Here is a 27,246-nt window from a genome sequence, read left to right as displayed (position 1 = left end):
GATAATGACGAGCAAGGCGGGGTTCAGTATTCAGGGCACATAAGGCGCACTATTGCCCCTCTTCCTCTATGTCGGGATCTCGACGGTGTTTTCGACAAGCTCTCGAAGCGTGATCTGCTCGCGTGTCTGGTGAAATTAGGAGGAGAATATTAGCAACCCATAGCGAGATGGTGTCTTGAGTGAGGTGGAATGTCAGGCAGAAGAGACAAAGAAAACGGCGGGCCGAAGAGAAGAAGGGGAGGAAAAAAAAAAAAAAAGGAGGGGGAGGGGTTCGTAATTCTGAGGGAACAGGGGAGGGGATGTATTGGTGGGGTTGAAGGCGACTGAAGTTGACGGCGGGAGGGAGACGGAAAGAAGGCGAGAGGGGAACATGGAACCAAAAACTTACCAGATGGCGGAGAAGCTGATGGGAAATAGAAGGCTACGTGTGTTGGTCCGCTTTACGCCTTGTAGTCGGAATTGTATCGGTGTCGCTTGTTGGCTTTCGGTGAGGACGCCAGAAACTATTGTGCGAATATGGATCGCGTAGGAGAGACAATCAAAATATAGTGCGAGGATGAGGTCGAAGTCGAAGAACGAGACGATTAATAATGCATACGGGCTGTGACTGCGCCGTCCGTCGATCTCCGTCTTGGTGTGGTGATGGTGGAATCCTAATGGTAGGAGGTATGGTATGAAGACTGTTTCCAGCTCGTGGAAAAGAGGAATGAGATGGCAAAATATCCTTTGTTTCGATGATATGATGGGATAGATAGAGCTCAAAATATTAGATGTTGGTGATTCGGTGAGAGAGGGGAGCTAGGTGGTTTCATGGAACATGCCGCATGACGGTGCCTTGGGGTGATGCCTGGCGGCGGGGATGGTGATGATGATGGAGGTGGTGAGGTGGGTGCTGAGGTAATGCCTAGGACAATGCCTAGCCCCAAAGGTGGATTGAACTAGGACCTGACAGTGTATCGGATCAAGTCAAGTACCTACGAAGTACGGTACAGTACAACGTATATCCGTTACGGGTTACTGAGTACACTGGTTTTGGGGCCACTAGCAGAAGATCGTCATGTTCATGCTCGTTGGGCGCCCACTCGCTCGATGAACCTGTAGGTCCCGTGGATAGGAAGGGTCGAAGCTACCGGTAGGCACCAACGCAAAAAAGTTGGTTGTGGTTGTAGTTGTGGTGGTTCCGGTCGCCTGGCTCGTGTGTCGTTATGTGATACGGAAAGACGGAAGCGGTCCCTTTTATGTAACAGTGGTAATAGTGCCAATGTGGGTAAAACCAGGCCACGTTCCGAGACTGTAAATTGGTATTGAAAAGATGACCTTGAAAATCGTAGATTTGTGAGAGAGAGGAAGCCAGAGACGGCGAGAGTGAGGATGAGAGTTGAGTTGATGGCGAGGGAAAGAGATGGATGGGCGGGTGCAAAACAAAAGACGATGGTTTCCGTAACTGTTAGGGCTCGGAACCAACGGTCCTTGTTTTGGTGTACATCACTACCACTGTACGAATAGGTATCGTCACACATATGTACATTGCAACGCATGTACACTACAGTAGCGTGCCGTGCCAAGTCAAGGGTTCAGGGCAAGGAGAAGGAATGACCCCGAGCCCCTTCCCACCTTTCCGATTCCAAGCAATGTCTTTGTGAGATGGGAGCGGGGTACAAGGCCGTCTGGGGAAACTTGGGAAGTAGCGACCGGTATAATTACCGTATGAGTCGAATTGCCACAATGACGATGACGTCCCTTTCGTTGCCAAGACCGGTAGCCGGCGTTTTTAGCCAGCTCGCCTGTTCCTTCCTCGCACTGACGGCACCGCCCGCAGACCACGGCCGCCTAAACTTCACCTTTGTCTGACAGATCAGGGCGCTCCGATCAAGGACGAGTCTCCAGGCAGAAACGAAATAGTAAAAAAATCGCCGAACTACTTTGAATCCTCGTCCCCGAACGACTCAGACCCGAGATCTCGGTGAGCGAAAGCGGGCTTTTCCGTACAGAGTCCTGAGCAAACAGCTTGGAAGTGGCAATGGACGTCCTGCCGTCAGCAAAACGGTCGACACACTAATGCACAGGAGGTGGTATTTCGATATCGAGATTCGGACGAGACGAAGGTGAGAGAGAGAAGAAGGTGAGAGAGAGAAGAAGGTGAGAGAGAGAAGAAGGTGAGAGAGAGAAGAGAGAGACAGCGATGGAGTGATGAGAAGCTCAACGGTAGAATGTGTTGAAGAAGCAGCCAAGGGAGGACGACTGTTGACTTGTCGAACGCGCCAGTCACTCACTCACTCCGTCTGCTCTTCGCCTCTGGCCCTCACTTCGAACGACACATCTCGGGCAATCATGGACTAGGCATTTGGCTATCGCGCCCAGGCTGCCGTCCGGAGGCTCCGACTTACTTCGTACGGCCCAGGAACCAACGGACCCCGATCCACAATCCACGACACTCCCATCGTCACTACCAAGACGGCGAACAGCCAGTCAACTCACGTCCACCTGATCCTCGGAAGAATTGAGTCATCTCCATCCGCTGGCTTCGCTTTCAGCTTAAAATCCCCAAGCGATAAGCACATCTTTTCATTGATTTCCCATCGTTTCTCTGAGACATTTTATTTTCGCCATGGATAAAGGCGGGCGGCCGCGAAAGAGGGCCATTGTTTAACCAAATGGGGAGGGGCCTGATTTACTGGCCCCCGTGAATGGTCGGGTCGCAAACCAGCTGCAGCCCAATGTCAATCCCTATCCGCCCGGGACTTGTGTTTCGAGGCAATTCCATTCCCTTCTTCCGACTCTCATCCAGGGCACGAGGGGACACGAAGTTGAGACGAGGACGAGTAGCTTTCTCAAGTCTTCCGCCCTCTGTGGACCCGACAGGGATAGTCGAGTCGAAGGTGCAATGCCCATTATGAACATTCCCGCCCGACTCGCCGACATGTCCAAAAAAGGCCCTTTCCCGAGCCGAGTCTCGTCTGATCACGTCTCCCGCAACCCAAGTGTCACTCGTCTCCCCTGGTACTCGGCGCATGCTGGGCCAGTGCAACCCGGTCGTACGTATGCCAGGGGATAACGTGCGCTGTTCCAACCTCTCGGACCTTGTCCAGGGAGTGTGAGGAACCCTAATCGCTGACTACACAGACAAAGCTTGTAAAAGTGATCAAGTGATGATTTCGGGCACAAGGTCATCTCCCGCCAATATCACATCGCTTCCTGGTGGTGCCCGGTAAAGGCGCGGGACAAGGCGCGGGACACCTCCCCTTTTCTTTTTTCTTTTTTTTTCTCCCTTCTCCTAGAATCCTGATACCCGACCCTTTGGTCTCGTGTTGGATTTCTCCGCTCCTTTCCCTTGGCACTCGCAGGAAATTCCACGGCCTCACTCAGTCTCTATCTCCCGAGTTTTCATTTTTCCCCCTCCGGCCGTCTTGTGCGACTGACGGTGCTCACATCAGGGTTGCACGAGTTCAATATTGAGGAACCCAATGGAAATTGCTATTTCAAAAGAGGTCCAATGATTGACAATCTCGCCAATAGAGCTAGTTGGTTGGCCTTACTATTCCTCCTTCTGGAAAAAGTCCCGTCTACATTCTGCCTTACAGATGGCGAGACTGAAATACTAGAGACCCTCACGCAAGACTACCCATGGGATCCCACGGAGGAAGTACGACAGGCGTCTTCTTCAGCACGTCCCTGACCTCCTTGGCGAGGTACACAGGGTCCACGACAGCCTGGTAGACATACTCATCCATCCACGCATCCGACATGACGAACCAGCCCTTCTGCCCGACCTGGTCGCCCCAGCTGTTCTGCACACGCCACCGCACCGTGCGACCGCTGGCGTCGACATGCACGCCCGTGAGGATCATGGCATGCGTCATCTGCGAGTCCCCCGCGCGCAGCCGATCCGCCTTGTCGAGCCCCCTCAGGCCGACACCAAAGCCGAGCTCGTAGTCGAAGAGGTCGAGGTCCATGACGCCCGACGCCGAGCTGCTGAACTTGCCAATGTCGGACCCGAAGAACACGGGCTGCCCCTCGCGAAGGCTGGCCACGCAGGCGCCCTTGAGGGTGGCCATGTTGACGTTGACGTAGGTGGCGGACCTGCGGCCCACAATGTTGCCGAGGCGCTCGACGGTCAGGAGCGTCAGCGGCGGGTGGCGGGGGTCGTGCACCAGGGAGATGCCCATGGAGACGATGCGGCGGACGCCGTATGTGCCCATGGCGAGGGCGTGGGGCGTAGTGCGCACCTCGCACGCCTTGCCGTTCATGTCTTCGTACATCCAGATGTACGCGGCGCGCGGGTCCGGCGGGGACCCGAGGGTGACGGTCAAGACGCCCAGGATGTCGCGGAGCATGCGGGCCTTGGCGTCGGACACGGCCCGCGAGGTCGCCGCGGCGCTCTTCTTTTCCGTACCCGACTCGTTTTCCTGCCGGACGAGACGGCGGAGGACGACGGCGTGCTCGCGCAGCTTGGACTTGAGGACGCTGTTCAGGATGGCCGAGTTGCTGGCGCTCCACGTGTCCGGGTAGAGGGCCTTGGGCACGACGCCGTACTTTCGGACGAGGTTGGCGACCATGTCCCACTGGCCGCCGTCGGAGACGGGCTGGGCGAGGAGGTGCTGGACGAGGCGGGAGTCGAGGTCGTGCCCGTGGGCGGTGTCGATGATTTGCTCGAGGAACCAGTTGGCCTTTTCGAGCTTGTCCCAGAAGAAGAGGTAGGACTGGGAGAACTCAAAGGAGGCGAGGTTGTAGCGATTCATGAGGGACACGCGGAAGACGTTGGTGGCGGCGAAGAGCCAGCAGCGGCCCGACGACCTTTGGTGGGTGACGGGCCCGCCCTCGACGGGGATGCGGATGTTGAAGATGTGGTGGTCCGCGCGGGTCGTGGCCGCCGAAGTCAGGAGGCTGCGAGGGTTGTTGGCCGTGAGGGCCTTGAGGGCGAGCCTGAGGAACAAGTGAGCGCGCCGTCGTTCAGCTTGGCAAGAGGGAGTGTTGGTGTGGAGTTGACGCCACTTACCTATTCCTGGGGTCTTGGAGGAAATCGTCCTGCCACGACAGGACGAGTTTCCGTGAGAGGCCCTGGGGCTCACGGACAAGGCGAGTCGATTCCTCCTTCTCCTGGATCGACGCGGGACCGGGGCTCGCCTCATCGGCGCTTCGATTACGATCAAGTGCCTTTTCAAGACGCTCACAAAGGGCCTTGTCGCTGAGCTCACCGGGCTCGACCTGTGGCCGCTGCTTGGACTGGTTAACTCCCATGTTGACGAGATTGGGGATATGGATGATGGTTTCAAGTTGGAGTGTGAATACGAGAGGAGGGATGGGTGGGAGCGGGATGAAGGGAGGGGGCAGACGAACAGCATGGAGTTCTTATCATGGCAGAACAGACTATCCTTGAGAATAGCGTTCATGCTGTGGCTTCGATGGCGTCGGAAGGTGAAGGTCGAGGGGACTGAACAAGGCTTGGATATGAGATGTGTTACCAGGTACAAGATACCTAGGAAGTGAAGCCAGCACAAGAAAAGGGGGCAAGTTCTTATGAAGGGTCATCAAGACCCGTATCCCGGACACGGAACTTTAAGGTTTGTACCGGTGTCTGGGGTGTCTCGGGAAGCAAAAACATTGTACACCACATAGGCAGGTAAGCGAAAAGAGGTACACAAGTCAATGAGATGCCTTCAATTACAACGTAGACTAGACTCAAGATTTACAAAGCAGCCTATCCACTGACCAAAGCTCGCCCCACCGCCGGAGCAGCGAGACAAAGCCGGTCTAGTACACAAGGCAATCCATTGAAACAAAGCCATTCACCCTAATACATCTCCCGTATCCAAAACATTGCCGCAGTGACGAATCGAAGCGTGGGTATTGACTGGCGACGCAATTTACAGGCGAGAGCCGTGGATGACCTTCATGTCGACGGCGAGCTCACGGCCACCGTCGTCGAGGACGAGGACACGGACGCTGCCGCGGCCGCTCTCAAAGGCACCACGGAGGCGCTCCCACAGGTTGGACTGCTCAATGACGGGCAGGCCCTGCTTGACGTCGCCGCTCTCGGTCATGGCGACGACACGGCCGTCGGCCATGTCGAGGACGCGGTACTGCTTGAAGACGGGGCCGAGCATGGTCTGGACGACGACGCTGGGCTCCGGGTTGGAGATGAAGGACGACTCCTCGTGCAGCTGCTTGGTGAACAGGTCGACGCCCAGGTAGCGGTACTGGCCGGTGGCGGCCGAGGTGGAGATGCGGATGACCTGGCAGGGGCGGCCCTGGAGCATCAGGAAGTCGCCGAGGCGGATGTGGTGGCAGGGGATGGTGACCGTGTTGGGCATGTAGGCGCCGCCCTGCTTGGGAGGGCACGGGCGCGAGGAGCGGGTGCTGACGGAGGAGCGGACGTCCCGGTCAATGAGGACGGGGTCCTGGCGGTCTTCGGGAACGAGGCGGTCAGCCACGTGCTTCAATCCCCGGCGGAGGGAGCGGTAGTTGCCTTGAGAGTAGGGAGGAAAAGTTTCGCAACTCAGCTTCGAGTGCCCAGAGGAGTAAAGCAAGCAACTCGCAAGCGGGGAGTGGGAGACAAAATATGAAATACATGAAAATTCTATACACAAAAGGAAATCACACAATGAACTGGGTCAAACTCACCATCATCATCGTAGTAACCCATCTTGGCCTTGATACGGTCGCGAAGGCGGCGTCTGGGAGGCTGAACGGTTTCCTCGGTAACCTTGAACGAGGTGGTGGTGGCGGTGGTGTCCTTGCGAGCGGGAGGAGGAACCTGGGTGCGGCCCTCGACGGTGAACTCGGATTGGCGGAACTCGGACTGGGCCTTGGGAGGAGGGCAGGGACGGTCGTAGCTCACTTCCTCGGTGCGGTAGCTGGGCTGGAAGCGTTCGCGGTACTCGCGTTCAATGCAGTCGATGGGAGTGTCGTAGTGGCGGTGGTGACGATCAACCTCGACGAAGTTGTTCTGGGTGAAGCTGGTACGCTGGGGTCTGGTGGGAAGGGAAGGGGGGGGAGAAAGGAGGAAGATGTTAGTCTGAGGAAGAGAAGAGAGAAGAAAAAAAGGAAGTCCAAGGGGAAATTCTTCACGGTCACTCGGTCAACCGGGGGATGGGAAGAAGAAAAGGGCTGTTGTGGTTTGGGGTCTCAGGCACAAAGCGCCGGTAGGTGGGTTGGGTGGGCTGGCCAGTGCAGGACGGACAACAAATCAATCTCGCCAAATTAGGGGTGGCTTGGGGCGGTCTGAGGGCCGAAGCGATGAATATCAGGCCAGGGGTAGGGTAGGGGGTAGAGTGGGGAGTGGGTTAGGGGGTGAAGGGAGGAAATACGAGAAGGGGGATCGGGATGGGGACAGGAGAAATCAGGCCAGAGCTGACCGCCATTCTCTTGTCTTTTCAGACCGGAGAAGATTGGAAGGAGACGGGAATAGAGGAATCGAGTGAATGGAGAGTGAATGACCTAGATGACCATAGAGACAAAAAAGCTGACATACCGGTACTCTTCAGCGTAGGTGGACTGGGTGGTGGGCTGGGGCTGGCAGTCTTGACGGAAGCCCGGACGGCGGTAGTGCTCTTCGTAGCGGACCTCTTCACTCACGTGCTGTTGCTGATGCTCCCTGCGAGGAGGAAGTGGCTGCTGCTGGAACTCCTGCTGGCACTCCTGCTGGAACTGGCCCTGCTGGAACTGCCCCTGGAACTGCTGGTGGTGCTGCTGCTGGTGTTGATACTGCTGCGGTTCCTGGTGCTGCTCAGCGACAACGGTGGCGGCGGCAGCAAAGGAAGAGTGTTGACCTTCCCGTCCGGCGTCTTCTCGCTGGGGAGGGTAATGGACCTCGACCTGCTCCTCAACGGTCTGGGTGACGGTTTGGGTCTGGGCCTGAGCTTGGGTCTGGGTCTCGCTGTCCTTGTAGGTGGACGGAAAGACGCTGAAGGGAACGGGGACGCGAGCCTCAAAGTCCAGGTTGGGCGACTGGTGGCGGGGCGCAAAGAGGAGCTTATTCTTCTTGAGCGTGACCTTCCGTTACCACGAAAGGAAAAGCAAAAGAAGAATGAGAACCTCTCTCGCTTTGTTTTCCTAGAAAAACAAAGTAGAAGGGGGAAAAAGGGAAGAAGCCGGGCTTGAAAGGCACCTCGCGCTTCTTTTGCTTTTTCTGATTCTGGTTTCTCTGTTTAAGGTCAAATAATGAGGCTTGAGAGAAATGGAATAAGAGAAAGACGGCTTGATTGTTGGTATGGAGGAGAAGAAGGAAGGAGATAGGATGATGGAGAGAGAGGGCGATACGTATGGGGTTTTTGTGGCCGGGGGTGTTGTTTGGCTATGTGCACCGTTACGTGGCAGAGGGTTACCGCGGCATTGCCAGTCGATAGACGCGAGGGGGGGTGTAGATAGAAGGAGAGGGTCGCGAGAGGGAAAAAGAAAGCTGAAAAACAAGGGGAGTGAGATTGGGAGGAGATTTGTTATTGTCTTCAGGGGAGATTACGATGGCGAAACCTGGATATTTGTTTACATTCGACAAAACGGGGTTAGCGTGTAAGGTAGGGTAAGATTGGTACCAGTACCTGCGGATCTTACCCCTGAATTGGTACGAGTTTCTACTCTAACAGTAGTGTATGTATGTACGAATACTTCGGTACGATGCTCAGGGCGACGCGTCAAGCTCCGACGTGTCTAATGAATCAATCGTGCTGAACCTCGGCATTTCAGTTGATACTCGTCTTTACGTTGTGCTCTTTCATCTGATAGCACTTCTCGGACGCCCGACATGTTACACCACAGAGACCGAATGGCTGTTGTCAACCAACCTCTGCGTTTGTCTGAATGCCTCTCGAAATGGCTGGGAAATGCACATGATGACGCTCTTCACATTCTCAGTCCCCATATGTATGTACAGAAGGACCACAGTCGACCGCATCTCAATTGGTCTAGGTGCGACGATCCAGCAACCGGCAGAGCCCCAACCACCTCGTGTCGTCGACCGTCCCGCACTCGTGGGCACCCTCGATTGGATGTCGGCTGTCGAGAAGCTATTCAGCTTATGCACGTCGGTGGTCGGTCGAATTGCAAAGGAATTGCTGTGCTGGGCCAAGAAGGGGAACGCCCCACCCTGGTCTCCATCGACTGAGCCGTGTCGTGATTGTCGTGTCTGCGCGTTTCTTGTCCCAATTGGAACACTCGACTGCTGTCCATCCTCACTGTCTGTCCTAGCAAAACGACCACAGAGGTAGTTACGTTGTACAGTATGTAATTACGTCGCATTTATTTCCAGCCCCCTCTTAAAATGTTATCGCTCAGTTTCTTTGCTCCAATGTTTCCATTCTTACGAATATCCATTAATGTAACCCACCGTCGCTACGTTGTATCGGTTCCCAACTCCTCGGCCCAATTGGAATAAAGGCATACCCGGACTTTGCCGTTGCTCTGGCGACAGACGCGCCTTGGCATGCCGTACCTGAGTATTCATCTATGCGTATACAGACCTCCATGCAATTATGCGAAAATGAGTACCAGTCTTACTAAGCAGACAGCACCAAGTAATCGGTCGACAATGACGTAATCAGGACAGCTGGTGAATACGTTTTCTGTGCCCCTCCACTTGCCCCGCCATCCCACCACTGCTTCAATTCGTTTGCCAGAGACCAGGACCAGATCATTCTCCTCGTCTCAACTAATTGATCATGAAACAACGCTTCTCCTCTCTCGATGTCAAGGTTTGTCTCTTCGTATTCCCCCTTTCGAGTCCGACAAGAGAGAGAAGACCCCTTTACTAACCGGAATGTCAGATCATCGCCCACGAGCTCCAAGAGAGCCTCGTCTCGCTCCGACTCGCCAACATCTATGACCTTTCTTCCAAGATTCTCCTCTTGAAATTTGCCAAGCCAAACAACAAGAAGCAACTGGTCATCGACTCGGGCTTCCGCTGCCACCTGACCGAATTCGCCCGCACCACCGCCGCCGCCCCGTCCGCCTTCGTCGCCCGTCTGCGCAAGTTCCTCAAGACGAGGCGCGTGACCTCGGTGCGCCAGATTGGGACCGACCGCATCATCGAGTTCCAGTTCAGCGAGGGCCAGTACCGCCTGTTCCTCGAATTCTTCGCCAGCGGCAACGTCATCCTGACCGACGCCGACCTCAAGATCCTCACCCTGCTCCGGAACGTGCCCGAGGGAGACGGCCAAGAACCGCAGAGGGCCGGCCTGAGCTACTCTCTGGAGAACAGGCAAAACTATGACGGCGTTCCGCCCCTGACCGAGGAGCGTCTCCGAGATGCGCTGCGCCTCACCGTCGACAGGGCCGCCGCCAAGGCCGCCTCCTCCTCTGGTAAGAAGAGCAGAGCGAGGCCCGGCGGCGATCTGAGAAAGGGTCTGGCTACCACCATCACCGAGCTACCTCCCATGCTCGTCGACCACTCGTTCGCCGTCACCGATTTCGACCCTTCCACCTCCCCGGCCGAAATACTAGAAAAGGACGACCTGCTGGCTCACTTGCTCCGGGCACTGACCGAGGCGCGGCGCATCGTCGAGGGGATTACCAGTGCCGAGAAAGCCACCGGGTATATCATTGCCCAGTACAAGGACAAGGACGGAAAAGGGAACGGCGGACCCGGCGAGTCCTCCGATGGCGCTGCCGACACCAAAGAAAATCCCGAACGGGAGGACCTCCTGTACGAAGACTTCCACCCATTTCTGCCCCAAAAGTTCGCCAACAATCCATCTGTAAAGGTGCTCGCCTTTGAGGGGTTCAACAAGACCGTGGACGAGTACTTTTCGTCCCTGGAAGGTCAAAAGCTCGAGTCGAAACTCACCGAACGCGAGGCTACGGCCAAGCGAAAGCTCGAGGCTACGAAGCAGGACCACGAAAAGCGCATCGAGGGTCTGCGGGAAGCACAGACGCTAAACGAACAAAAGGCCGCCGCCATCGAGGCCAATTTCGAACGTGTCCAGGAAGCCATGGACGCCGTCAACGGCCTCCTGCAGCAGGGAATGGACTGGGTCAACATCAACAAGCTCATCGAGCGAGAGCAGAAACGGGATAATCCGGTCGCAGAGATAATCAAACTTCCTCTAAAACTCCAAGAAAATGTCATCACCCTGTTGCTAGGCGGAGAGGAAATGGACGACGACGAGGACATGGACGAATCGTACGAGTCGGGATCTGAATCGGGAAGCGAAAGTGGCGACGACGACGAGGACGGGGGAACCGGTCAAAAAGGCCCCGATAATCGCCTTCAGGTCGACATCAACTTGGCCCTCTCCCCATGGGCCAACGCCAGGGAATACTACGACCAGAGGCGCACGGCTGCCGTCAAACAACAAAAGACACTACAGCAGTCGGAAATGGCGTTGAAAAACGCAGAACGAAAGATTGAAGAGAACCTGAAGAAGGGTCTCAAGAAAGAAAAATCGGTCCTGCATCCCATCCGAAGACAGATGTGGTTCGAAAAGTTCCTCTGGTTCATCTCGTCCGACGGATACCTGGTCCTCGGCGGCAAGGACGCCCACCAAAACGAGATGCTGTACAAGCGGTACCTGCGCAAGGGGGACGTCTACTGCCACGCCGACCTCCACGGCGCGGCGTCGGTCGTCGTGAAGAACAAGGCGAATACCCCCGACGCGCCCATCCCGCCGGCAACCCTGGCGCAGGCCGGAATGCTGGCCGTCTGCAGCTCCAGCGCATGGGATTCCAAGGCCGGCATGGGCGCCTGGTGGGTCAACGCCGATCAGGTGTCCAAGTCTGCGCCGAGCGGGGAGTACCTCCCGGTCGGCAGCTTCATGGTCCGGGGGCAGAAGAACTTTTTGCCGCCGGCCCCGCTGCTTCTCGGCCTGGGCATCTTGTTCCGGATCAGCGAGGAGAGCAAGGCCAGGCACGTCAAGCACAGGCTGCACGATGATGCCGGCACCGCTCCCGCGGCAGAATCGGCCGGCGCCCCGGAGATCAGAGATGACCAGAGCATGGGGAGCATGGACGAGGACTGGAGCGACAGTGAGGAGGACAGGGGCCCACGTGACAATCCTCTGCAACGACGAGACGGACGGGATGGACGGGACGACGCGGCAGAAGTGGCGGGAGAGGGCGAAGGGCCAGGAGACGCAGTTCCGGTTCCCGAGATGGAGCGATTGGAGGTTTCCGACAAGCCGTCTGAGCCCAACCCGGACGTCGAGGGGTCCCCTAACGAGGAAGGCGCCGAGCGAGCGGAAGATGCTGACGATGCTGATGACTCTGATGACGAAGATGCGGCCGAGGATGATGGTGAAACGGAACACACCGCTACCCAGGGGCAAACGGCCACCGGTGAAACGACCCCTGCGGCACGACACTCTCGCGAGACCAACGCGGCTCCGGCGAAGTCAAAGAAATCGGCGAGGCGAGGCCAAAAAGCCAAGGCGAAGAAGATGGCGACGAAATACAAGGACCAAGACGAGGAGGACCGGCTGGCCGCCGAAGCGCTGATTGGCGCAACCAAGGGCAAGCAGCGTGCCGAGGCGGAAGCCAAGGCCAAGGCGCAGAAGGAAGCGGAGCTGGCGGCGCAAAAGGAGAGGCGGCGCGCACAGCACGAGCGTCAAAAGAAGGAGACGGCGGAACACGAGGAGATTCGGCGGCTGATGCACGAAGAAGGGGTGGAGCTGCTCGAGGCCGACGAGGCCGAGAAGACGACGCCGCTGGACGACCTGGTGGGGACGCCGCTGCCGGGGGACGAGATCATCGAGGCGATCCCCGTGTGCGCGCCGTGGAACGCGACGGCGCGCTGCAAGTACAGGGTCAAGCTGCAGCCGGGGGCGACGAAGAAGGGCAAGGCGGTCAAGGAGGTGCTGGAGTGGTGGAAGGCGGCGTCGGCGAAGAAGGGGGTCCTGGACGAGCGGGCGCAGGACACGGAGCGCATGTGGCCGCGCGAGCTGGAGCTCATCAAGGGGTTCAAGGCGGAGGAGGTGATTAATGTGGTGCCGGTGGGTAAGGTGAGGGTCATGATGGCGGGGGGGAGCGGAGGCGGTGGAGGCGGGAAGGGGGCGCAGAAGAAGGGGGGGAATAAGGGGAGGGGGTCGAAGAGGAAGTAGCGGGTGTACTGGCGAAGGGGTGGCATTGGCAGGGGACTGGGATATCTAGCTCAACGTGGGTTTCTATCTCAGGGACAATGGCTTTGCTTGACATATACGACTTGAAAGGCGGATAGCATATTGATGATAGTAGTACGGTCAAAACAGAGGGGCGTCTCCACCTCAACTCCCCTCGGGCCGTCTAAGCATCGCCCTCACGTCCATCAACGCCTTCCCCAGGAGATTCAACCCCCAATCCTCCCTCGACACCAGCTCGGCATCGCGTTCCCGGTACCCGATCCCCCAGACGGGATCGAAAGGCGACGCCTCGACGAGCTCCCTCTCGCCCGTGGCGAGCAGCAACTCCCTCAGGCTCGCCTCGAGGGGCGGCAGGTCCCTGGACGGCTGGGAGCCCATCTGGAAGCCGGCCTCGGAGACGGCGCGGGTGAACTTGAGCAGGTTGCCGCGGCGGACGACGGCCTCGCGGTGGGCGAGCCACGTTGGCTCGGAAAAGTTGGAGACTTTGCGGCCGAGGGCTTTTGCCTTGCGCGGGCTCTTGTTGGTGAGGATCTGGTGGGCTGTGGCCATGTCGTTGAAGAGGAGCGCTTTGTGGTGCATCATGTAGCTGCCTTTGTTATTTTCTTTCTTTTCTTTTCTTCTCTTCCGGAGTAGATGATGTACGACTTACTGCTCTGCTGTAAAGTACACCTTATTCGGATCCTCGTCGTCGCGAAACGGACAGTAGTACCATTGCGACAGCCATCCCGTCGTGGGATCCGTTTCGCGCCAGAAGTAGACGGGGCCGGCGTCATTAGGTGCTGCCGTCGGCGTGCTTGGGTCTCCGGGCGGCTGCTGAGGATCTTTGTTCCGTGGCATTGCGACAAGAAATTCGGACTTTTGTTGTTCGAATAAGGAAAAGAAAGAGTCGGAACTTGGTTGCTGAGGTTTCGAGGACGGCGTTGGAATGTCGTTTGTAGGTCCTTGTGGCCCTTGTATATACCAACAAAAAGACCAACATGGACGTACTTTATGACTTCCTGCCGTTTCTTTACACTCGGCAGTGACTCACTCGGCCTGTACGAATTAGGCAGTTAACACCAACTCAAAAAACGAGTAAATGTAGTACCAAAGTACCGAGTACAACACAGGGACAACTGACCACCGACCTGGTCCTACGAAGCTACATGGACGCTACGGGCCAGGCGCATGGAACGAAGGCGTCCTCCCTCCAGGCGACGGCGGCGGCCGGTGCTGCATCGGCACCTGGCCATACTGCTGCGACGAGGACGACGGGGGATTCTGCGGCCGCATGAGCGGGTTGTACCGCGGGTCGTTGAGGTACGGCGTGACGGTCTGGTCGATGACCTCGGTGGTCTTGTTCAGCCACCGCTTCGCCTTGGCGCTGCCGAAGAGCTTGCTGCCGTCCGTCTTCCCCGGCATCGACGGCGGGGGGTAGTGCGTCGGCCTGGGGGGACCACCGTAGGTGGCCGGGTTGTAGACGGGCTGCTGGGGTTGGATCGGCGAGGGCGGAGGTCGCGGGAAGGGAAGGGATGTCGCGGTGCGCGGCGGGAGGGGTGGGGGGACAGGCGCGCCAGTTCCCGGTCGCTGGGGTAGTTGCGGGGATGGGGGCCCCGGCGGAGGCGATAGTGCGGACGGGGGAGAGAGTGTTTGCTGGAATGATGGTCCTGGTCCTGGTGCAGGGGGGTGGGTGTGTTGTCCTGATGGCTGGAACTGAGGCGCTTGCTGAATGTACGGAGACGTTGACCCAGGGCGGCTGGGGCCTGAAGTGACTGCTTGTTCGTAGGACGGAGGAGGAGAAGTCGGGATGTTCTGGGGTTGTGGTTGGGGTTGTGGTTTTTGGGGGTGCTGCGGCGGCGGCGGCGGAGGAGGCGAAACAGAAGAAGCAGCAGAAGGCAGAGGCGACGATGTTACAGGCGGTATTCCCTCGGGGGATACAGGTGCCTGCAAAGGTCGTGGGCTCACTTGCGCCGAATGGTCTGGCTGTTGCTGGTGTTGCTGGGGCGGCGGCGGAGGTCGAGGAGGAGGAGGAGGCGAAACAGACGAAAGCAGAGGCGAAGATATTACAGGCGGTACCTCAGCTGGGGAAACAGGTCCCTGCAAGGGTCGTGGGCTAACTTGCGCCGAATGATCCGGCTGCGGTTGATGGTGGTGCTGCTGCGGCGATGACGCTTGAGCCGAACCGGGAGAGTGCGTGGGCTCAGGGTGGTAATGGCCGGGAGGCGGGTACGGGGCGGCGTTTGTCGGAACAGCTGGTGAAGGACCCGGTGGAGAGACGGGAGGCGGCGATTGCTGTTGTTGTTGCTGCGATGGCGCCGGAGAGTACGTGGCCCCAGGTTGCTGGTAATGACCGGGAGGGTACTGAGGGTACTGGGAAGGCGACGCGGCGCTCGTAGGGACGGCCGACGAAGGCCCCAATGGAGAAACGCGAGGCGGTGACTGGGGGTGATAGACCGGGGAGGACGAAGATGCAGGTGCATATTGCGGCTGTGGAACAGGCGGGACATATGACGGCTGGGGAATCGATGCCCCCGAGGCCGAGGGTCCCTGAGGCGTAGCAGCAGCACTGGTCGTGGACGGAGGGAGGTAAGGCAAGCTCTCTACGGGTGGTCCTTGGGGTATAGCATGGCTCGGGGTGACGCTCGGGGGTGGTGGCGATGTCGGTGTTTGGTGCTCCGCTTGCGGCAGAGGCGCCGCCGTTGGAACATGAGGCCGGAGAACCAGGGGTATGGAGTCGAGGGGGGTCGGAGCTTGGTCGGGGGCCGTGTCGGATCCCGGCTGCGTTTGCTTTCCTTCCTGTGGCCCGTTGCCAGCCGCCACTTTGACAATCTTCAGTGGCTTCACATGGAGAGCCGGGTCCTCTTCAATTCCGTGTACTTCTTGGCCTTTGTGATCCTCGCGTCCCAGTCCCTGATCTTGTTCTGGTCCCTGATCTTGTCCCAGTCCCAGTTCCTGTCCTTGTTCCCGATCCTGTCTTTGTTCCTGGCCTTGTCCCAGTCCCTGTTCCTGTCCCTGTTCTTGGTCCTGAGACTTCGTGTCCGATATTGGGCGGGAACCCGCATCGTCAGGCAGGAAGAAGCCCCAGGGGTTGGCTTGGATCGGAGGAGTCCGTTGTCGCTGCTGCTGCTGCTTCTGGCTCTCCTGCGAATCCGAACTCGAGCTCAGCTTGGAAGGCTCGGCCGGCTCGGCAGGCATCTCGTAGACGGGACCATGCGGATTCTGCGGCTCTGTAGCTTCAGGCGACGACAATGTCGGCGTGGGGACTACCGGGGAAACAATCGGGGCTTCAAGCTCGGCAACGAATTGCTGTGGAGGAGCTTGGGTGAACTGATGCGGTTGCTGAAGTGGGTGCGGCGAATATGGCGAGTGCGGCGATTGCGGTGAAAGCAGCGGTTGATGGTGAGGGTGAGGTCGCTGGTACTGCTGGTACTGATATTGATATTGCGGTTGCTGGTATCCTTGATGTTGTTGGGGCGGCTGGTACTGCTGCTGCGGCCGCTGCTGCTGATGCGGGGAATACGGCTGGTATTGGGCATTCTGCTGATACTGATATTGTTGGTACGGATGCCGTGGCTGCTGCTGAGGGTGTTGAGGGTGTTGAGGGTGTTGAGGGTGTTGAGGGTGCTGAGGGTGCTGGGGATGCTGGGGAAGAGGCTGGCCTTCCGACCGGTTCTGTCGAAAGGCAGGACCTTGGCCCCCCGGCGAATGCTGCCCATGGCCAGGCGACGCCATGTTGTTGCCGCCCGTATCTCCTCCAGCGCACCCGGTAGAAATAAAGTGACGCTTCTCGCTCAGACGGGGGAGCAGCAACGGTGTCGCGAACTCGGCGCAAAGAAATCCTCAACGCTCACGATAGTCGGGACAATGAACAATAGAGCCTTGAATGATGCAGGAAAAAAGAAACCGGAAAAGAAGGAAAGGAATGGAAAGGCTCGTCTACCTTGATCCCGGCCCCGGCCCCTTACACAAATCTGAACAAGAGGGAGGCAAATGAGCTAGTCCCATCTGATGATACCGACCCCTTAGACGCTACTGCAACCAGAATCCCGACTCGCTTCCGTGATCCATTCCGGCAGCTTGTGGCGCAGCCACCCCCCACTCACTCCAGCACAGCCACCACTGAAAAGATGAGACTACAGGGGTCTCCTGACCTACAACGTACTAACATGCCTTATGTAATCACCATACTGATGCGCATCACATGAGTCCTTGGTGATTGAGTGTTGTCTTGACATTTCGACAACGGACAACGTTAGAGAATAAACGCCAACGTAGTGAAATACAGTTTTCCATGACCTCAATCATGTCTCGGAAAATACCAAATGAAGAAAAAAATCATCCCCATGCCCCCAAGAACCCCAACGCCATGCAAAGACGCAAGGCCATATCTTCATCCGCGTGTCTGAGACCGTCGAGAGAAGTGAAGAAAAGAAAACAACCCCCTGCCTAGAGACATAAACGACGAGCCCATTCCATACCGTGCTCTGTGTCCACAGCATAGTCATGGCCCCCTCTGACCATTTGTATACCCTTCACTCGTAGCAATTCACCTCCGCAAGCATCCACTCTATCGAATGCTTCATTTCTCCATGTGACCGTCATTCAGCCTCAACTCCAACACAATCTGCGTACCCGCAATCTCCGGGTGGCTCATCGAAATCTTCACCGTCCCCTTGGACTCCTCGCCAATCTGGCCCGTGCCCTGGTACTGCCCGCCCACCCAGTTGTTCGCCGCCGACGACGTGCCGCCCGTCGGCCCCCTGACCCCGTAGTCGAGGCACCGGACGTCCCGCCCCGCGATGATCTGCCGCAGCCGCCCGTTCTCCGCGTTGCGCACCTCCACGTAGTCCTCGTTGAAGAGCAGGAGGTACTGCCCGTACATCGTCGCCGCCCGCGCCTTCTTCTGCTTGCCCGAGTACTCCATGATGAGCGTCCGGCTGACGTCGCCGTACTTGTCCACGTACACCGCGCAGTCCTCGTACGCCAGCAGGAACTCCTGGTCGTTCAGCCGGAACATCCCCAGCGGCCGCTGATCCCGGATCCGGTTGGCAATGTTCGCGATCGCCGGTTCCCGGAGGTCGGGGATCGACATCGTCTGCTTCTTGTCGAGCGTCAGCAGCTCGAAGCCCCTGGCCGTCGACACCGCGATGTACGTCTGGAACAGGTTGAGCGAGTAGCACTCCGTCGGCAGGTAAAACTCGTCGTAGTCCCGGAAGTACTCCGTCGCGCCCCCGCCCGACTTGCGGCTCCCAAACAGCCCGCGCTTCTTCTCCGACGATTTCTGGAAAACCGGTTCCAGCACCCGGAACGTGTTGTGCATGCCCTCCCTGCGCTTGTAGAACAGCAACATCCGATCCTTCATCTTCGCCGTCGCGAAAAACGCCACATCCTTTCCGAGCCTCTGCGGCGCCCTCCGAGAGCTGTCGTGGATCGGTGCCGGGAAATTCGACACCGGCGCGAGCACATCGAGCGGGTACCCGATCAGAGACCGGTCCGCGATGATCAGAGCCACCGAAAACTCCTCAATCACCGTGATTTGCGTCACTTTGCTGACGTGTATCGTCTGGGAAGACTGGTCAGCTACCGTTTTCCCGTTCACCCGTCGACGCGTTGCGAATCCAAAACTTACCCTGGACCAGCCGCGAGGATCTGTACTATCAGAGATGTAGACGCCGTATTCCGTCCCAATGGCTATGATCGACTTGCCGTATGCCGAGAAGCCCGTCGCGCAGTTCACTTGCGCCCGGCACACCGGCGCAGGCCCCCGCCCCGGACCATACACCGTTTCCAACTCGCGGATCGCCCGGTCCAGCGGCGTGCCTCGCACAGGCACGCTAAGCTGCTTGGTCAACGCCGTGGCCGAGTCGTAGGCGAAGGCGCTGTCCGCCAGCACGCGAAGACGGAACGGTTCCGCGTTCTGCGAGAAGAGCGCTTTGGCGTGTCTCGTCTTGGCTTCGATAATCTTCTGCACCCAGTCGGCGCGCTTCTCGGCCGAAGAAGCGAAAAGCGTGTACGTCTCGTGGCCTAGGTGTTTGACTCGGAACGGGTACAGGATCTTGTCCTTGTCGTTGGACATGGTCGGCGTTAGCCTAGCCATGCTTACCGATCCCATTGACGAGTTTGTTCCCGCGTGCTCGAGGGAAGGACGCTCATTGCCGTTCGTCGTCATCTTGTTCAGCCTGTTGTCGGTGACTACGGGGCCCGCGTTCCGTGCCAGGGGCGTCGCAATGCCTTTTTGCTTGGAGATGGGGTCGTCATTGATGCTGTCGAGAAATAAGAGAGGCATCGGAATGGGCTAAGCATGTCAGCGATGGTCTCGGTCAAGCAGAAAAAAAAAAAAAAAAAAAAAAAAAAAAAAGGGAAAGGAAAAGGAAAAAAAGCTCACCTCCTTGGACACGTCAAACTTCTTGCCGCCCTTTCCGTCTTTCGCGCTCACCGGCTTGGCGAGGATGAAATAATGGTCAAAGAGGAGCGCATGCGTGTCGACCCAGCGGACGCCCTTCGATCCCATCCTCTGCAGCTCGCCCTGCAGGATGAGCTCGCGCCCCAGGTGGTCCAGGTTCAGCACCGAGTGGAACCCCGGCCGAAGCACGAGCATCGCGTTCAGCTCCATCATCTCCACCTTCTTCTGCATCTCCGCCACCTTCTGGTCGCATTCCAGCGTCACGTTGTGGATCTCCGAGATGGCCCGCGCCAGGTTGGCCTTTTCCTCGCCGTCTTGCACCGTGTTCTTCTCCACCGTCTGCAGCAGGAACGTATACCGCTGCAGCCGCGTGATGGGCGCCTTCAGAAAGTGCGTCCAATCCAGCCTGGTCGACTGCTTGTGGTTGCGCACCCTGTCGAGGAACTCCTGGAAGATGATGTTGCGATCCGCCTCCTTGCGCACCAGGTACGACGCGTGCGGATACTGCGACGCGTAGTCGATGTAAGCGTCCCTGGCCTTCCGGATCCACTCGCGGAACAGGTCGCTGAAGCCGCTGATCCACGGACCCTGTTCCTGTTGCCTGTACTTGAGCTGCGCCAGCAGGTGCTCCTTGTTCGTCGCCTGTACCGCGTCGGCCTTGCCGAAGACGACGGTGAGGAACTTTTCCACCCTGTTGGGCGCGATGATGGGGTTCGGCGCGTTCCGGATCTGGTCCCGGTAAAGAACCCGAAGAACCTCCAGTTGGTTCATGTAGCCCTCTTCGCTCGTCACAATCTCATGCAGCACGTTCTGTCGCTCAATTTCCTTCTTGGGTTTTCCCTCCACGCTCTCCTTGGTCAGCTTGTAGAACGTCGCCCAGTCTTCGGGCTTGTCCTCCTCCTCCAGCATAAACTCGTCCAGGTGGGCCTTCTTGAGCGTCCTCATGCAGTGGTGCGAGTAGCACCGTCCCGGCCCGTCCGGCTGATGCAGCTTGGGCGCGTAGCAGCCTGAGCCCGTCAGCTGCCACAGGACGCCGGAGATCGATCCCGGGCCAAACTTGACCCACTCCTCCTCGGGGAGGAGGATCTGCGCCTCCAACATGAGGTCCACAACTCGCGTGCTCAGGACCTCTGCGTCGGCCACGTTGAGCGTCGGGACTCTGTGCGTGAACAGATTGACGAGCGCTTCTTCGACCGTCTTCTGTTTGAGATCCGGCTCGCCGTCTGCCATTTCCCGCGCCCACGCCGCGATCCCGCTGAGTGCCCACGGCTCGGTACATTTCCTAAAGTCGGCCGACGTGAGCTTGGACGGAACGAATTTCCTCCTCCGCCCGCTGGGTAATGTGATAATGTCATATGCCATGGATGACTGAGCGTCTGTATCGTAGCTGCCGTATGGGGACGCGTGGGATGTCGCCAGGTACTGCTGCTGCTGCTGCTGCTGCCTGTACATCTTCCTCTTCTCCTCGGCGGCGTCGGTCCGCGAGCGCGCTGGCGCTTGGACCTGGGGTGTGTTGCTGTGACTCGACAGAGAGATGGATCGCTCAGGAGGCACGGAGCCAGAGCCGGGAGAGGTGTAATAGCCTTCCGGACCATCAGGAAGGTACATATGTCGCGAATCTACGCTCAGGGACTGGCCGTGCGAATACTGTCGTGACGGCTGGCCCGGGGCCTGGGCAGAGAGCATGGAACTGCTGTCGCTTCTGGGCGCCTCTGGGAAGCGGGGAAGAGGCCGATTCGACATGCCGGGGTGATAGAAAATGTCCGGGTAGTCTTCTTTCTGGGGAGACTCGCTGCCGCTCTGCGGAGACTGGATAGACACTCGCTCCTCCCCCTCGTCAAAACTGAGGCGATGCGCCGTCGGCGGTTGCAAGCCGCCGGTACCGCCGCAGTCTACCTCGGCCTCTCGGAATGGCGGCACAACTTCGTGGCTCTCGTGGGAGGCGGAAGGGTGATGACCGGGTCGCGACGGGAGCGGCCTCGATGCGCTCTCGGTCTGATGCATGGAAGGCGAACCCACATCGTTACCGTAGGCGAGAGTGCCCGATGGCGCCTCGTAGCCTCCGCTGAACATTCCAAGGTCCATGCCACCAAAATCGGTATCGCTGCTTTGTTCTTCGGGGGGGGGAGGCAGGGTACGTGCAGCAGTCGAACCGGCGTACGAGAGGGTGGCCGTGCTGCCGAAACGCCGATCGTCCATCTCTGCCTGTTGCATGGCCAGCACGCCTGCCGTTCCCTCCGGATCATCATCCTCCTCCTCCTCGTCACCCTCATAATAAAAGGTCGACGTCGACGACTGAGTCCTCTGCGGGTTCGTCGATGCGTTGGACGAGTACCGGCTCACGTTGGAGGAATCCAAAGTGGTCATCGTATATCGCCGGAGCTGCTGCTGCTCGTCGTCGGACGCTTGCGCCCCGTTCACTGAGGTTGACCGGTTCCGACCAGTCCGGGCGGCTAGCTCTGCCTCAATGTCCTGAATAATGTCATCCTGGAGTCGCGCATGATCATGTCCGTGGCGCACATAGTCGGCGTGCCAGCCGGGCTCCTCCGGCACGTTGTCCATGGGCCGGCTTGGGAGGGGGGCATTGGTCGGGTGCCGCTGGAGACCCGGGGAATGTACATGGACGGATGAAGCCTGCGAGTTCAGCGAGTTTGATCTCGATGCTCCGTTGTATATGGACGGGGTGGCCTCGGCGGCGTACTGCGGACCGACGGGCATCTGCGTTTGCATCGGATAGGGTGCGGTGGAGGTCGCCGTAGTATAGGGGGCGGGGGCGGGAACCGGGCTATTGGCACCGCCATTGGGGTGGGTGGCGTAGGTGTTGCCGTAGGATTGCTGATAAGACGGATCGTAGGACGAAGGTCGCGAGGTCGTCGAGCCGTGGCCGCGGCTCGGAAGCGCCGGATCATGAGGAAGCACTTGGGCGGATTGAGGGAAGGCAGAGGCATATGGTGAACTAGGGGATGGACCCGCAAAGCCCGGGGAGAGTTGCGGAACGGACGGGGAGCCATAGCCGTGGCCGTAGCTGTGGCCATGGAGAGTCGATTGACGCTGCGGTTGCGAGGCAGCGGCATAGGCGGCCGGGTTGTACTGGGCCGGCGTGTAGGTAGTCGGCGAAGTCGGCGCATGAGAGGCAGACGAGCTGGTGGAACTGTACCGCTGCGGCGGGGGAGGATGGTACGGCAGGGACGTCGAATGCGGCCGCGCAAAGTGTTGGGGGTTGTAGGTGGGATGGGTCGGGGTGGGAGGCGGCTGGCCTTGGCCCTGATACTGGTGTTGATGGCCAGAAAGGGCGTTGTCGGTCGAGCCGGGGTAGGTCGGGCGGTGAACTGACGATGAGGAGGTCGGACTGGTCAGAAAGAGCTCGTCTTCCGTCCCGGCTGATGTGTTGGTATTGGGGTAGGGGTGGGAATGCGCCGCAGCCTGGTTGAGGAAAGAAGCATCGTCGCCAGTGTTAAAGCTGGGCCGTCTAGCCGGGTAGGACGATTCATCTTGCGACTGCGGGATGGGGTATTGCACGGGAGGCACATGGCCGTACCGGCGCTGATCATCACTGCGGAATGACATGAGTCGGACGTCGGTCGCACGGGCGAGGAGGTCGGTCGGGAAAGAGACTCGATTTTCCACTGGCAGCAGTTGGTAGCGGGATTCCTGCCGAATGGTTTGTTGCAGTGGTCGTCGCCGTCGTCGCCGTCGTCGCAGTAATCAGTATCTCGGTTTCTTTTGACGTCTCGGAATGGAGGTTATTCTGAAAGTGCAGTATCGTGGACGGCGGCTGTGCTGTGTGGGAGTTGGCAAAGCCTCTGACCAAAAGATGGGGAAGGGCAAATGACGTTAGGTCGCATCGACTCGAAATTTAGTCAATATATCCAGCACAGGGTCGGTGTTGTGTTGACGACCAAAAAGAGAAAAGAAAAAAAGAAGCAAAAAAAAGGGAAGGACAAAAGAAGTATTCGTAAACAGGTGAGGGAAAATGCAAAGGAACGTGTTTGCGACAAGGACTCTGGGCGAGGATCGAAGCGAGCCAAGTCTTGGATCGGCGCTGTCGTTGGCCTCCTCAAGGAACCTTATGGTTTTTTAGGACTTGGTAAGCTAGGGTAGCTGAAAAGGCTAGCGTAGGTGGTAAGCAGTCGTTTTCGTACATGTAGGATAAGGATTAATCGGTTGTCGCCAGAAGAGGCCGTTTCACGGCGCTTCGGTCACACAGGTCAGGCGACCGAGAAGAAGCCCCGAGAAGGAAAAAGGAAGAAGGGAGAAAAAAAAATCCACGGCTTCCTCGTGTCACAGCGGTAGATTCGTCCCAGGAAATGTGCGAAGCGAGGGAAAAAAGAGAACCCTAAAAGAAAGCGACGCAACGCAACGCAATGCAAAGGGAAACCAAACGACGGAATGGGAGGGGGCGCGTGAACAAGCAGACACAGAGCAGAGCCACTGGAACAGCTGCCCAGCTGTCAATACTCCCCTAGTCGGAAAAGCGTTGGTGAGTGATGTGGGCTCAGGGTGCTGCGGGCGGATGGCGGGCGGTTTTAGCTGGGGACGGCCAAGCCACAAGCCACTGAGAACGGGGAAACGCCTGTCGCTGTCACTCGTCGCGCGCTGTTCGGACCAGGAACAGGGGCGGGGTGGGCGCGAATGGTGGCGTACGTTGTACAATGTATTTTTGGCGTGCTCGGTTCTCCAAATCCGCGTTTTTGTGTCGGGTGAGTGTGAGACGGACAGGAAAGAAGAGAACGAGCAATACAAAGTATCGTATCAGATGGACCTGATCCTCAGAGAGACGTGAGACGGATAGGCCGAACAGCCAAGTCGTTGCTGATGATGAAGTGTACAGAGTGCCGTTATTGCATGTCGCACGAAAAAGTAGGTACACAAACATGCATTGGGGATCCACGGTGGCGCGGGCTTGCTGCTGCGACCAATTCCAACGGCCGTCGGTGAACTATGGCTTGGGTGACGATGGATGGAGAGGACTCCGGCCAGTTTCGTCTATCGCTGTCTGCTTGTCGCTGGTCTGTTAGGTAGAGGCGTCGTAGGTATTTCTCCCTCGGCCTGAGGTCGTAGTTTGTCAATGCCTTTGGGAGAATAGTAAAGGGCAGAGGAAACGTTCACAGAGAGGTGCAAGGACGTTGAGGAAATTTGGTCTTGATTGTACGGATCTTGGAGTGGACTGGGCTGTCCGAGGACGGGATGGTCGTTCAGCCTTGGAGGCAGGCACTCCCGTGGTGTCCTTCCCTCCATGACCTTCCCTCCAATGCTCTTTCCCGCATCATCAGCACACCATCACCAAGTACTTCGTACCGTGTGATAACGTATTATCGTATTATTTGTACTGTCCCTGGTAAATACAGCCAATCATATGCTCTTCCCAGACAAATCCCGAAAACCTATCAGGTACGAAGTACATACGTAGATTCGACTGTGTGAGAGAGCACAACACGTTCTAATACCTGCTGTCATAAGGGGAAAAGCACTGAACCACGGCCATGGCGACTCATTAGTTCAAAGCGCCGAGCTCATAATCTTCGTATTACACCAGTTACGACGTTCATCGGGAATTGCCAAGCTTGGAGTCTCAAGGCGCGATCGCCGGTCTTGGAGTCACTCGCCCACGTACTAGCAGACTATAGGGCTGGGAGACGGTATAGGCAAGCTGAGGTGCGTTGTCGTGACAGGAACACCGACATCTTAACTGCTTATCGATGACTGACATGCCCGGGCTTTGGCTTTGCCCCGAATTGTATAGATTCGAGGCATCAACTCAGCTCCACCGATCCAATGTGTCTAGGGAATAAACTCGAAGTTCCGAGACACTGTCGATATATCCATGCAGCGCGGGTAACTGAACGAAGATAAAGGAAATAGGGGGGTTGAATGTCAAAATTGCATCATTTCTACCAAGACTCGGCATGCCGTTGGACCCCCGTGAGCAACGGAACGTGTGGTATGCGCGGCCCACGGGATTAATAAGCAAGTGGCCCGTCATGTCATCATGACGGTTCGTAATTATTAACCCCTGCACAACCCGCAACATCACTGTTCAGCAGCCGGAGCGGGGCAAAGAAGCTGTAGCCCCTCCTTGGGGTTCCCCTCAGCGTCCTCCTTCGCCCCCCATCCATCGACAGAACCCCTCTCCATTACCTTGACTGTGACGCGGCTCGGATCTCCGATTGCGGTTGGACCTGGCACTGGCATAGGCACTGGCAAAGGTCCCGAAACCATGGCCAGGGACAGATTAGCAGGGCCGTAGTGCAAAAAGGAGGGACGGGAGCTCGTGGAAGAAGGTGGGGGAAACAAATGGACGGCCCCAAATTCGGAAGCCCGATGAAAAAGTCGTGCCCGGTTGCTGCGATCCTCAGTGTTTGGGTGGTGCAATCTCCATAATAACTCGCCTTTTTACCCCGTCTCCTTTCTGGGGCCCCCTCTATTGCTGTTTTCTCTCTCGTCTTCTTCTCCTCTCTTCTTAATTTACCATCGAACAAGTTAGCAACATCGATCAAGAATTACCTGTCAACTCAAACGCATAACACCCAGATCACACCAAACAAATCAGACACAATGGTCAAAGCAGGTAAGCAGGGTCTCCCCCCCTCCCTTTTCCCCACCATTTATAGCCACGCCGTTGCAGCCTAAGCGCCTCGTCTCGTCCCTATTCTGATGGAGGGGTGACGATTTGAGCTGGATTGAGCGAGTTCTCGTCCGGTTGGAGTGGATAAAGCGAGCCTCAGACCCTGCTGGTCATTTCCTCACCACCATCTCGTCCTGCCGTTTCCTCATTGGCATCATTCCTGTTGGTCAATCCGTGTTCGGACGAGTACCTGGACGGGACGACCGCCTGGTCGGAGCGGCTAGTAACACCCTGATGGCATGGCAAGCTGGGTAAAGGCTGTGGGCAGAAGTCCATCCCCTGAGCCTATGCTGGCCTCACCGTTTGTGCTGCTGTCACACTTTACCACTGATGACAAGGCTGTGGCGGGGTTCACATGGATCAGTGTCGACACCAGATGAACTTTTTAGATGCTGATGCACGATGACAGTTGCCGTCGTCCGTGGTGACTCCAAGATCACCGGTACCGTCACCTTCGAGCAGGAGTCCGAGTCGGCCCCTACCAAGATCACCTGGGACATCAGCGGCCAGGACCCCAACGCCAAGCGTGGCATGCACATCCACACCTTTGGCGACAACACCAACGGCTGCACATCGGCCGGCCCTCACTGTAAGTCAGAGCTTCCCAGCACACGTACCCTACTTGAGCACCTGCTGACGCCCTCGTCTTCTTTTGACAGTCAACCCCCACGGCAAGCAGCACGGTGCCCCTACCGACGAGAACCGCCACGTCGGTGACCTCGGCAACATCGAGACGGATGCCCAGGGCAACTCCAAGGGCGAGGTCACGGACAAGCTCATCAAGCTGATCGGTCCCGAGAGCGTCATCGGCGTAAGCAACCCCCGAACCCCATACCAGTCGTTCATACGTACCTGCTCCCGATGTGGAGGACGGAACGGGATGCAACGAGAAAACATGAACTTGCAGTAACTGACAATTTGACAATAGCGCACCGTCGTCGTCCACGCCGGCACTGACGACCTTGGCAAGGGTGGCAACGAGGAGTCTCTCAAGACTGGCAATGCTGGTCCCCGCCCTGCTTGCGGTATGTCCTGGGACCCCTTACCATTGGCTTGATGGAGCCTTTTTCTTTTCATTCCTTCTTCTCAGTTTACTGACGAACCTTTCTGCTGCAGGAGTCATCGGCATCTCCAGCTAAATTGGCCTAAAAACGAATAATCCTCCGCAGAAGGACAACTAGAAATAATTTGGAAAA

The 27,246-nt window shown here is 57.7% G+C and overlaps 8 protein-coding genes across 8 annotated transcripts; 2 read left to right on the top strand and 6 right to left on the bottom strand.

The window, feature by feature from the left end:
• Positions 1-2,692: 2,692 nt before the first annotated feature.
• On the bottom strand, positions 2,693-3,194 carry ACRALDRAFT_1061051 (uncharacterized protein). Its single transcript, XM_071016351.1, has one exon. It carries the CDS (start codon positions 2,890-2,892, stop codon positions 2,728-2,730), a length of 165 nt encoding a protein of 54 aa, XP_070876756.1. The 5' UTR covers positions 2,893-3,194; the 3' UTR covers positions 2,693-2,727.
• A 414-nt stretch (positions 3,195-3,608) lies between these two features.
• ACRALDRAFT_2040107 (uncharacterized protein) lies at positions 3,609-5,238 on the bottom strand (the record flags this gene model as incomplete). Its single annotated transcript, XM_071021024.1, has 2 exons — positions 3,609-4,923; positions 4,997-5,238. 2 exons carry the CDS (start codon positions 5,236-5,238, stop codon positions 3,609-3,611), a joined length of 1,557 nt encoding a protein of 518 aa, XP_070876755.1.
• Positions 5,239-5,864: 626 nt separating this feature from the next.
• On the bottom strand, positions 5,865-6,643 carry ACRALDRAFT_2118715 (uncharacterized protein; the record flags this gene model as incomplete). Its single annotated transcript, XM_071023799.1, has 2 exons — positions 5,865-6,323; positions 6,608-6,643. The coding sequence occupies 2 exons, from the start codon at positions 6,641-6,643 to the stop codon at positions 5,865-5,867; spliced, it is 495 nt and encodes a 164-aa protein (XP_070876754.1).
• A 3,010-nt stretch (positions 6,644-9,653) lies between these two features.
• On the top strand, positions 9,654-13,025 carry ACRALDRAFT_2101226 (uncharacterized protein; the record flags this gene model as incomplete). Its single annotated transcript, XM_071023049.1, has 2 exons — positions 9,654-9,686; positions 9,759-13,025. 2 exons carry the CDS (start codon positions 9,654-9,656, stop codon positions 13,023-13,025), a joined length of 3,300 nt encoding a protein of 1,099 aa, XP_070876753.1.
• Positions 13,026-13,187: 162 nt separating this feature from the next.
• ACRALDRAFT_1068247 (uncharacterized protein) lies at positions 13,188-13,880 on the bottom strand (the record flags this gene model as incomplete). Its single annotated transcript, XM_071017545.1, has 2 exons — positions 13,188-13,629; positions 13,693-13,880. The coding sequence occupies 2 exons, from the start codon at positions 13,878-13,880 to the stop codon at positions 13,188-13,190; spliced, it is 630 nt and encodes a 209-aa protein (XP_070876752.1).
• A 315-nt stretch (positions 13,881-14,195) lies between these two features.
• ACRALDRAFT_2040104 (uncharacterized protein) lies at positions 14,196-16,754 on the bottom strand (the record flags this gene model as incomplete). Its single annotated transcript, XM_071021023.1, has 1 exon — positions 14,196-16,754. One exon carries the CDS (start codon positions 16,752-16,754, stop codon positions 14,196-14,198), a length of 2,559 nt encoding a protein of 852 aa, XP_070876751.1.
• Positions 16,755-17,222: 468 nt separating this feature from the next.
• Positions 17,223-23,344, bottom strand: ACRALDRAFT_1061048 (uncharacterized protein). The gene is made up of 3 exons (XM_071016350.1): positions 19,408-23,344; positions 18,652-19,317; positions 17,223-18,585 (listed from the first exon to the last, which is right to left on the bottom strand). Exons 1-3 carry the CDS (start codon positions 22,990-22,992, stop codon positions 17,602-17,604), a joined length of 5,235 nt encoding a protein of 1,744 aa, XP_070876750.1. The 5' UTR covers positions 22,993-23,344; the 3' UTR covers positions 17,223-17,601.
• Positions 23,345-26,452: 3,108 nt separating this feature from the next.
• ACRALDRAFT_2025457 (uncharacterized protein) lies at positions 26,453-27,189 on the top strand (the record flags this gene model as incomplete). Its single annotated transcript, XM_071020312.1, has 4 exons — positions 26,453-26,639; positions 26,710-26,861; positions 26,979-27,075; positions 27,167-27,189. 4 exons carry the CDS (start codon positions 26,453-26,455, stop codon positions 27,187-27,189), a joined length of 459 nt encoding a protein of 152 aa, XP_070876749.1.
• Between the last annotated feature and the right edge of the window lie 57 nt (positions 27,190-27,246).

This window comes from Sodiomyces alcalophilus, assembly GCF_042370955.1.
Source record: "Sodiomyces alcalophilus JCM 7366 unplaced genomic scaffold ACRALscaffold_2, whole genome shotgun sequence".
In the NCBI taxonomy this organism is placed as follows: Eukaryota; Fungi; Ascomycota; class Sordariomycetes; order Glomerellales; family Plectosphaerellaceae; genus Sodiomyces; species Sodiomyces alcalophilus.
Note: the sequence above shows the minus strand (reverse complement) of the source record. Positions and strands in the feature narration are given on the sequence as shown.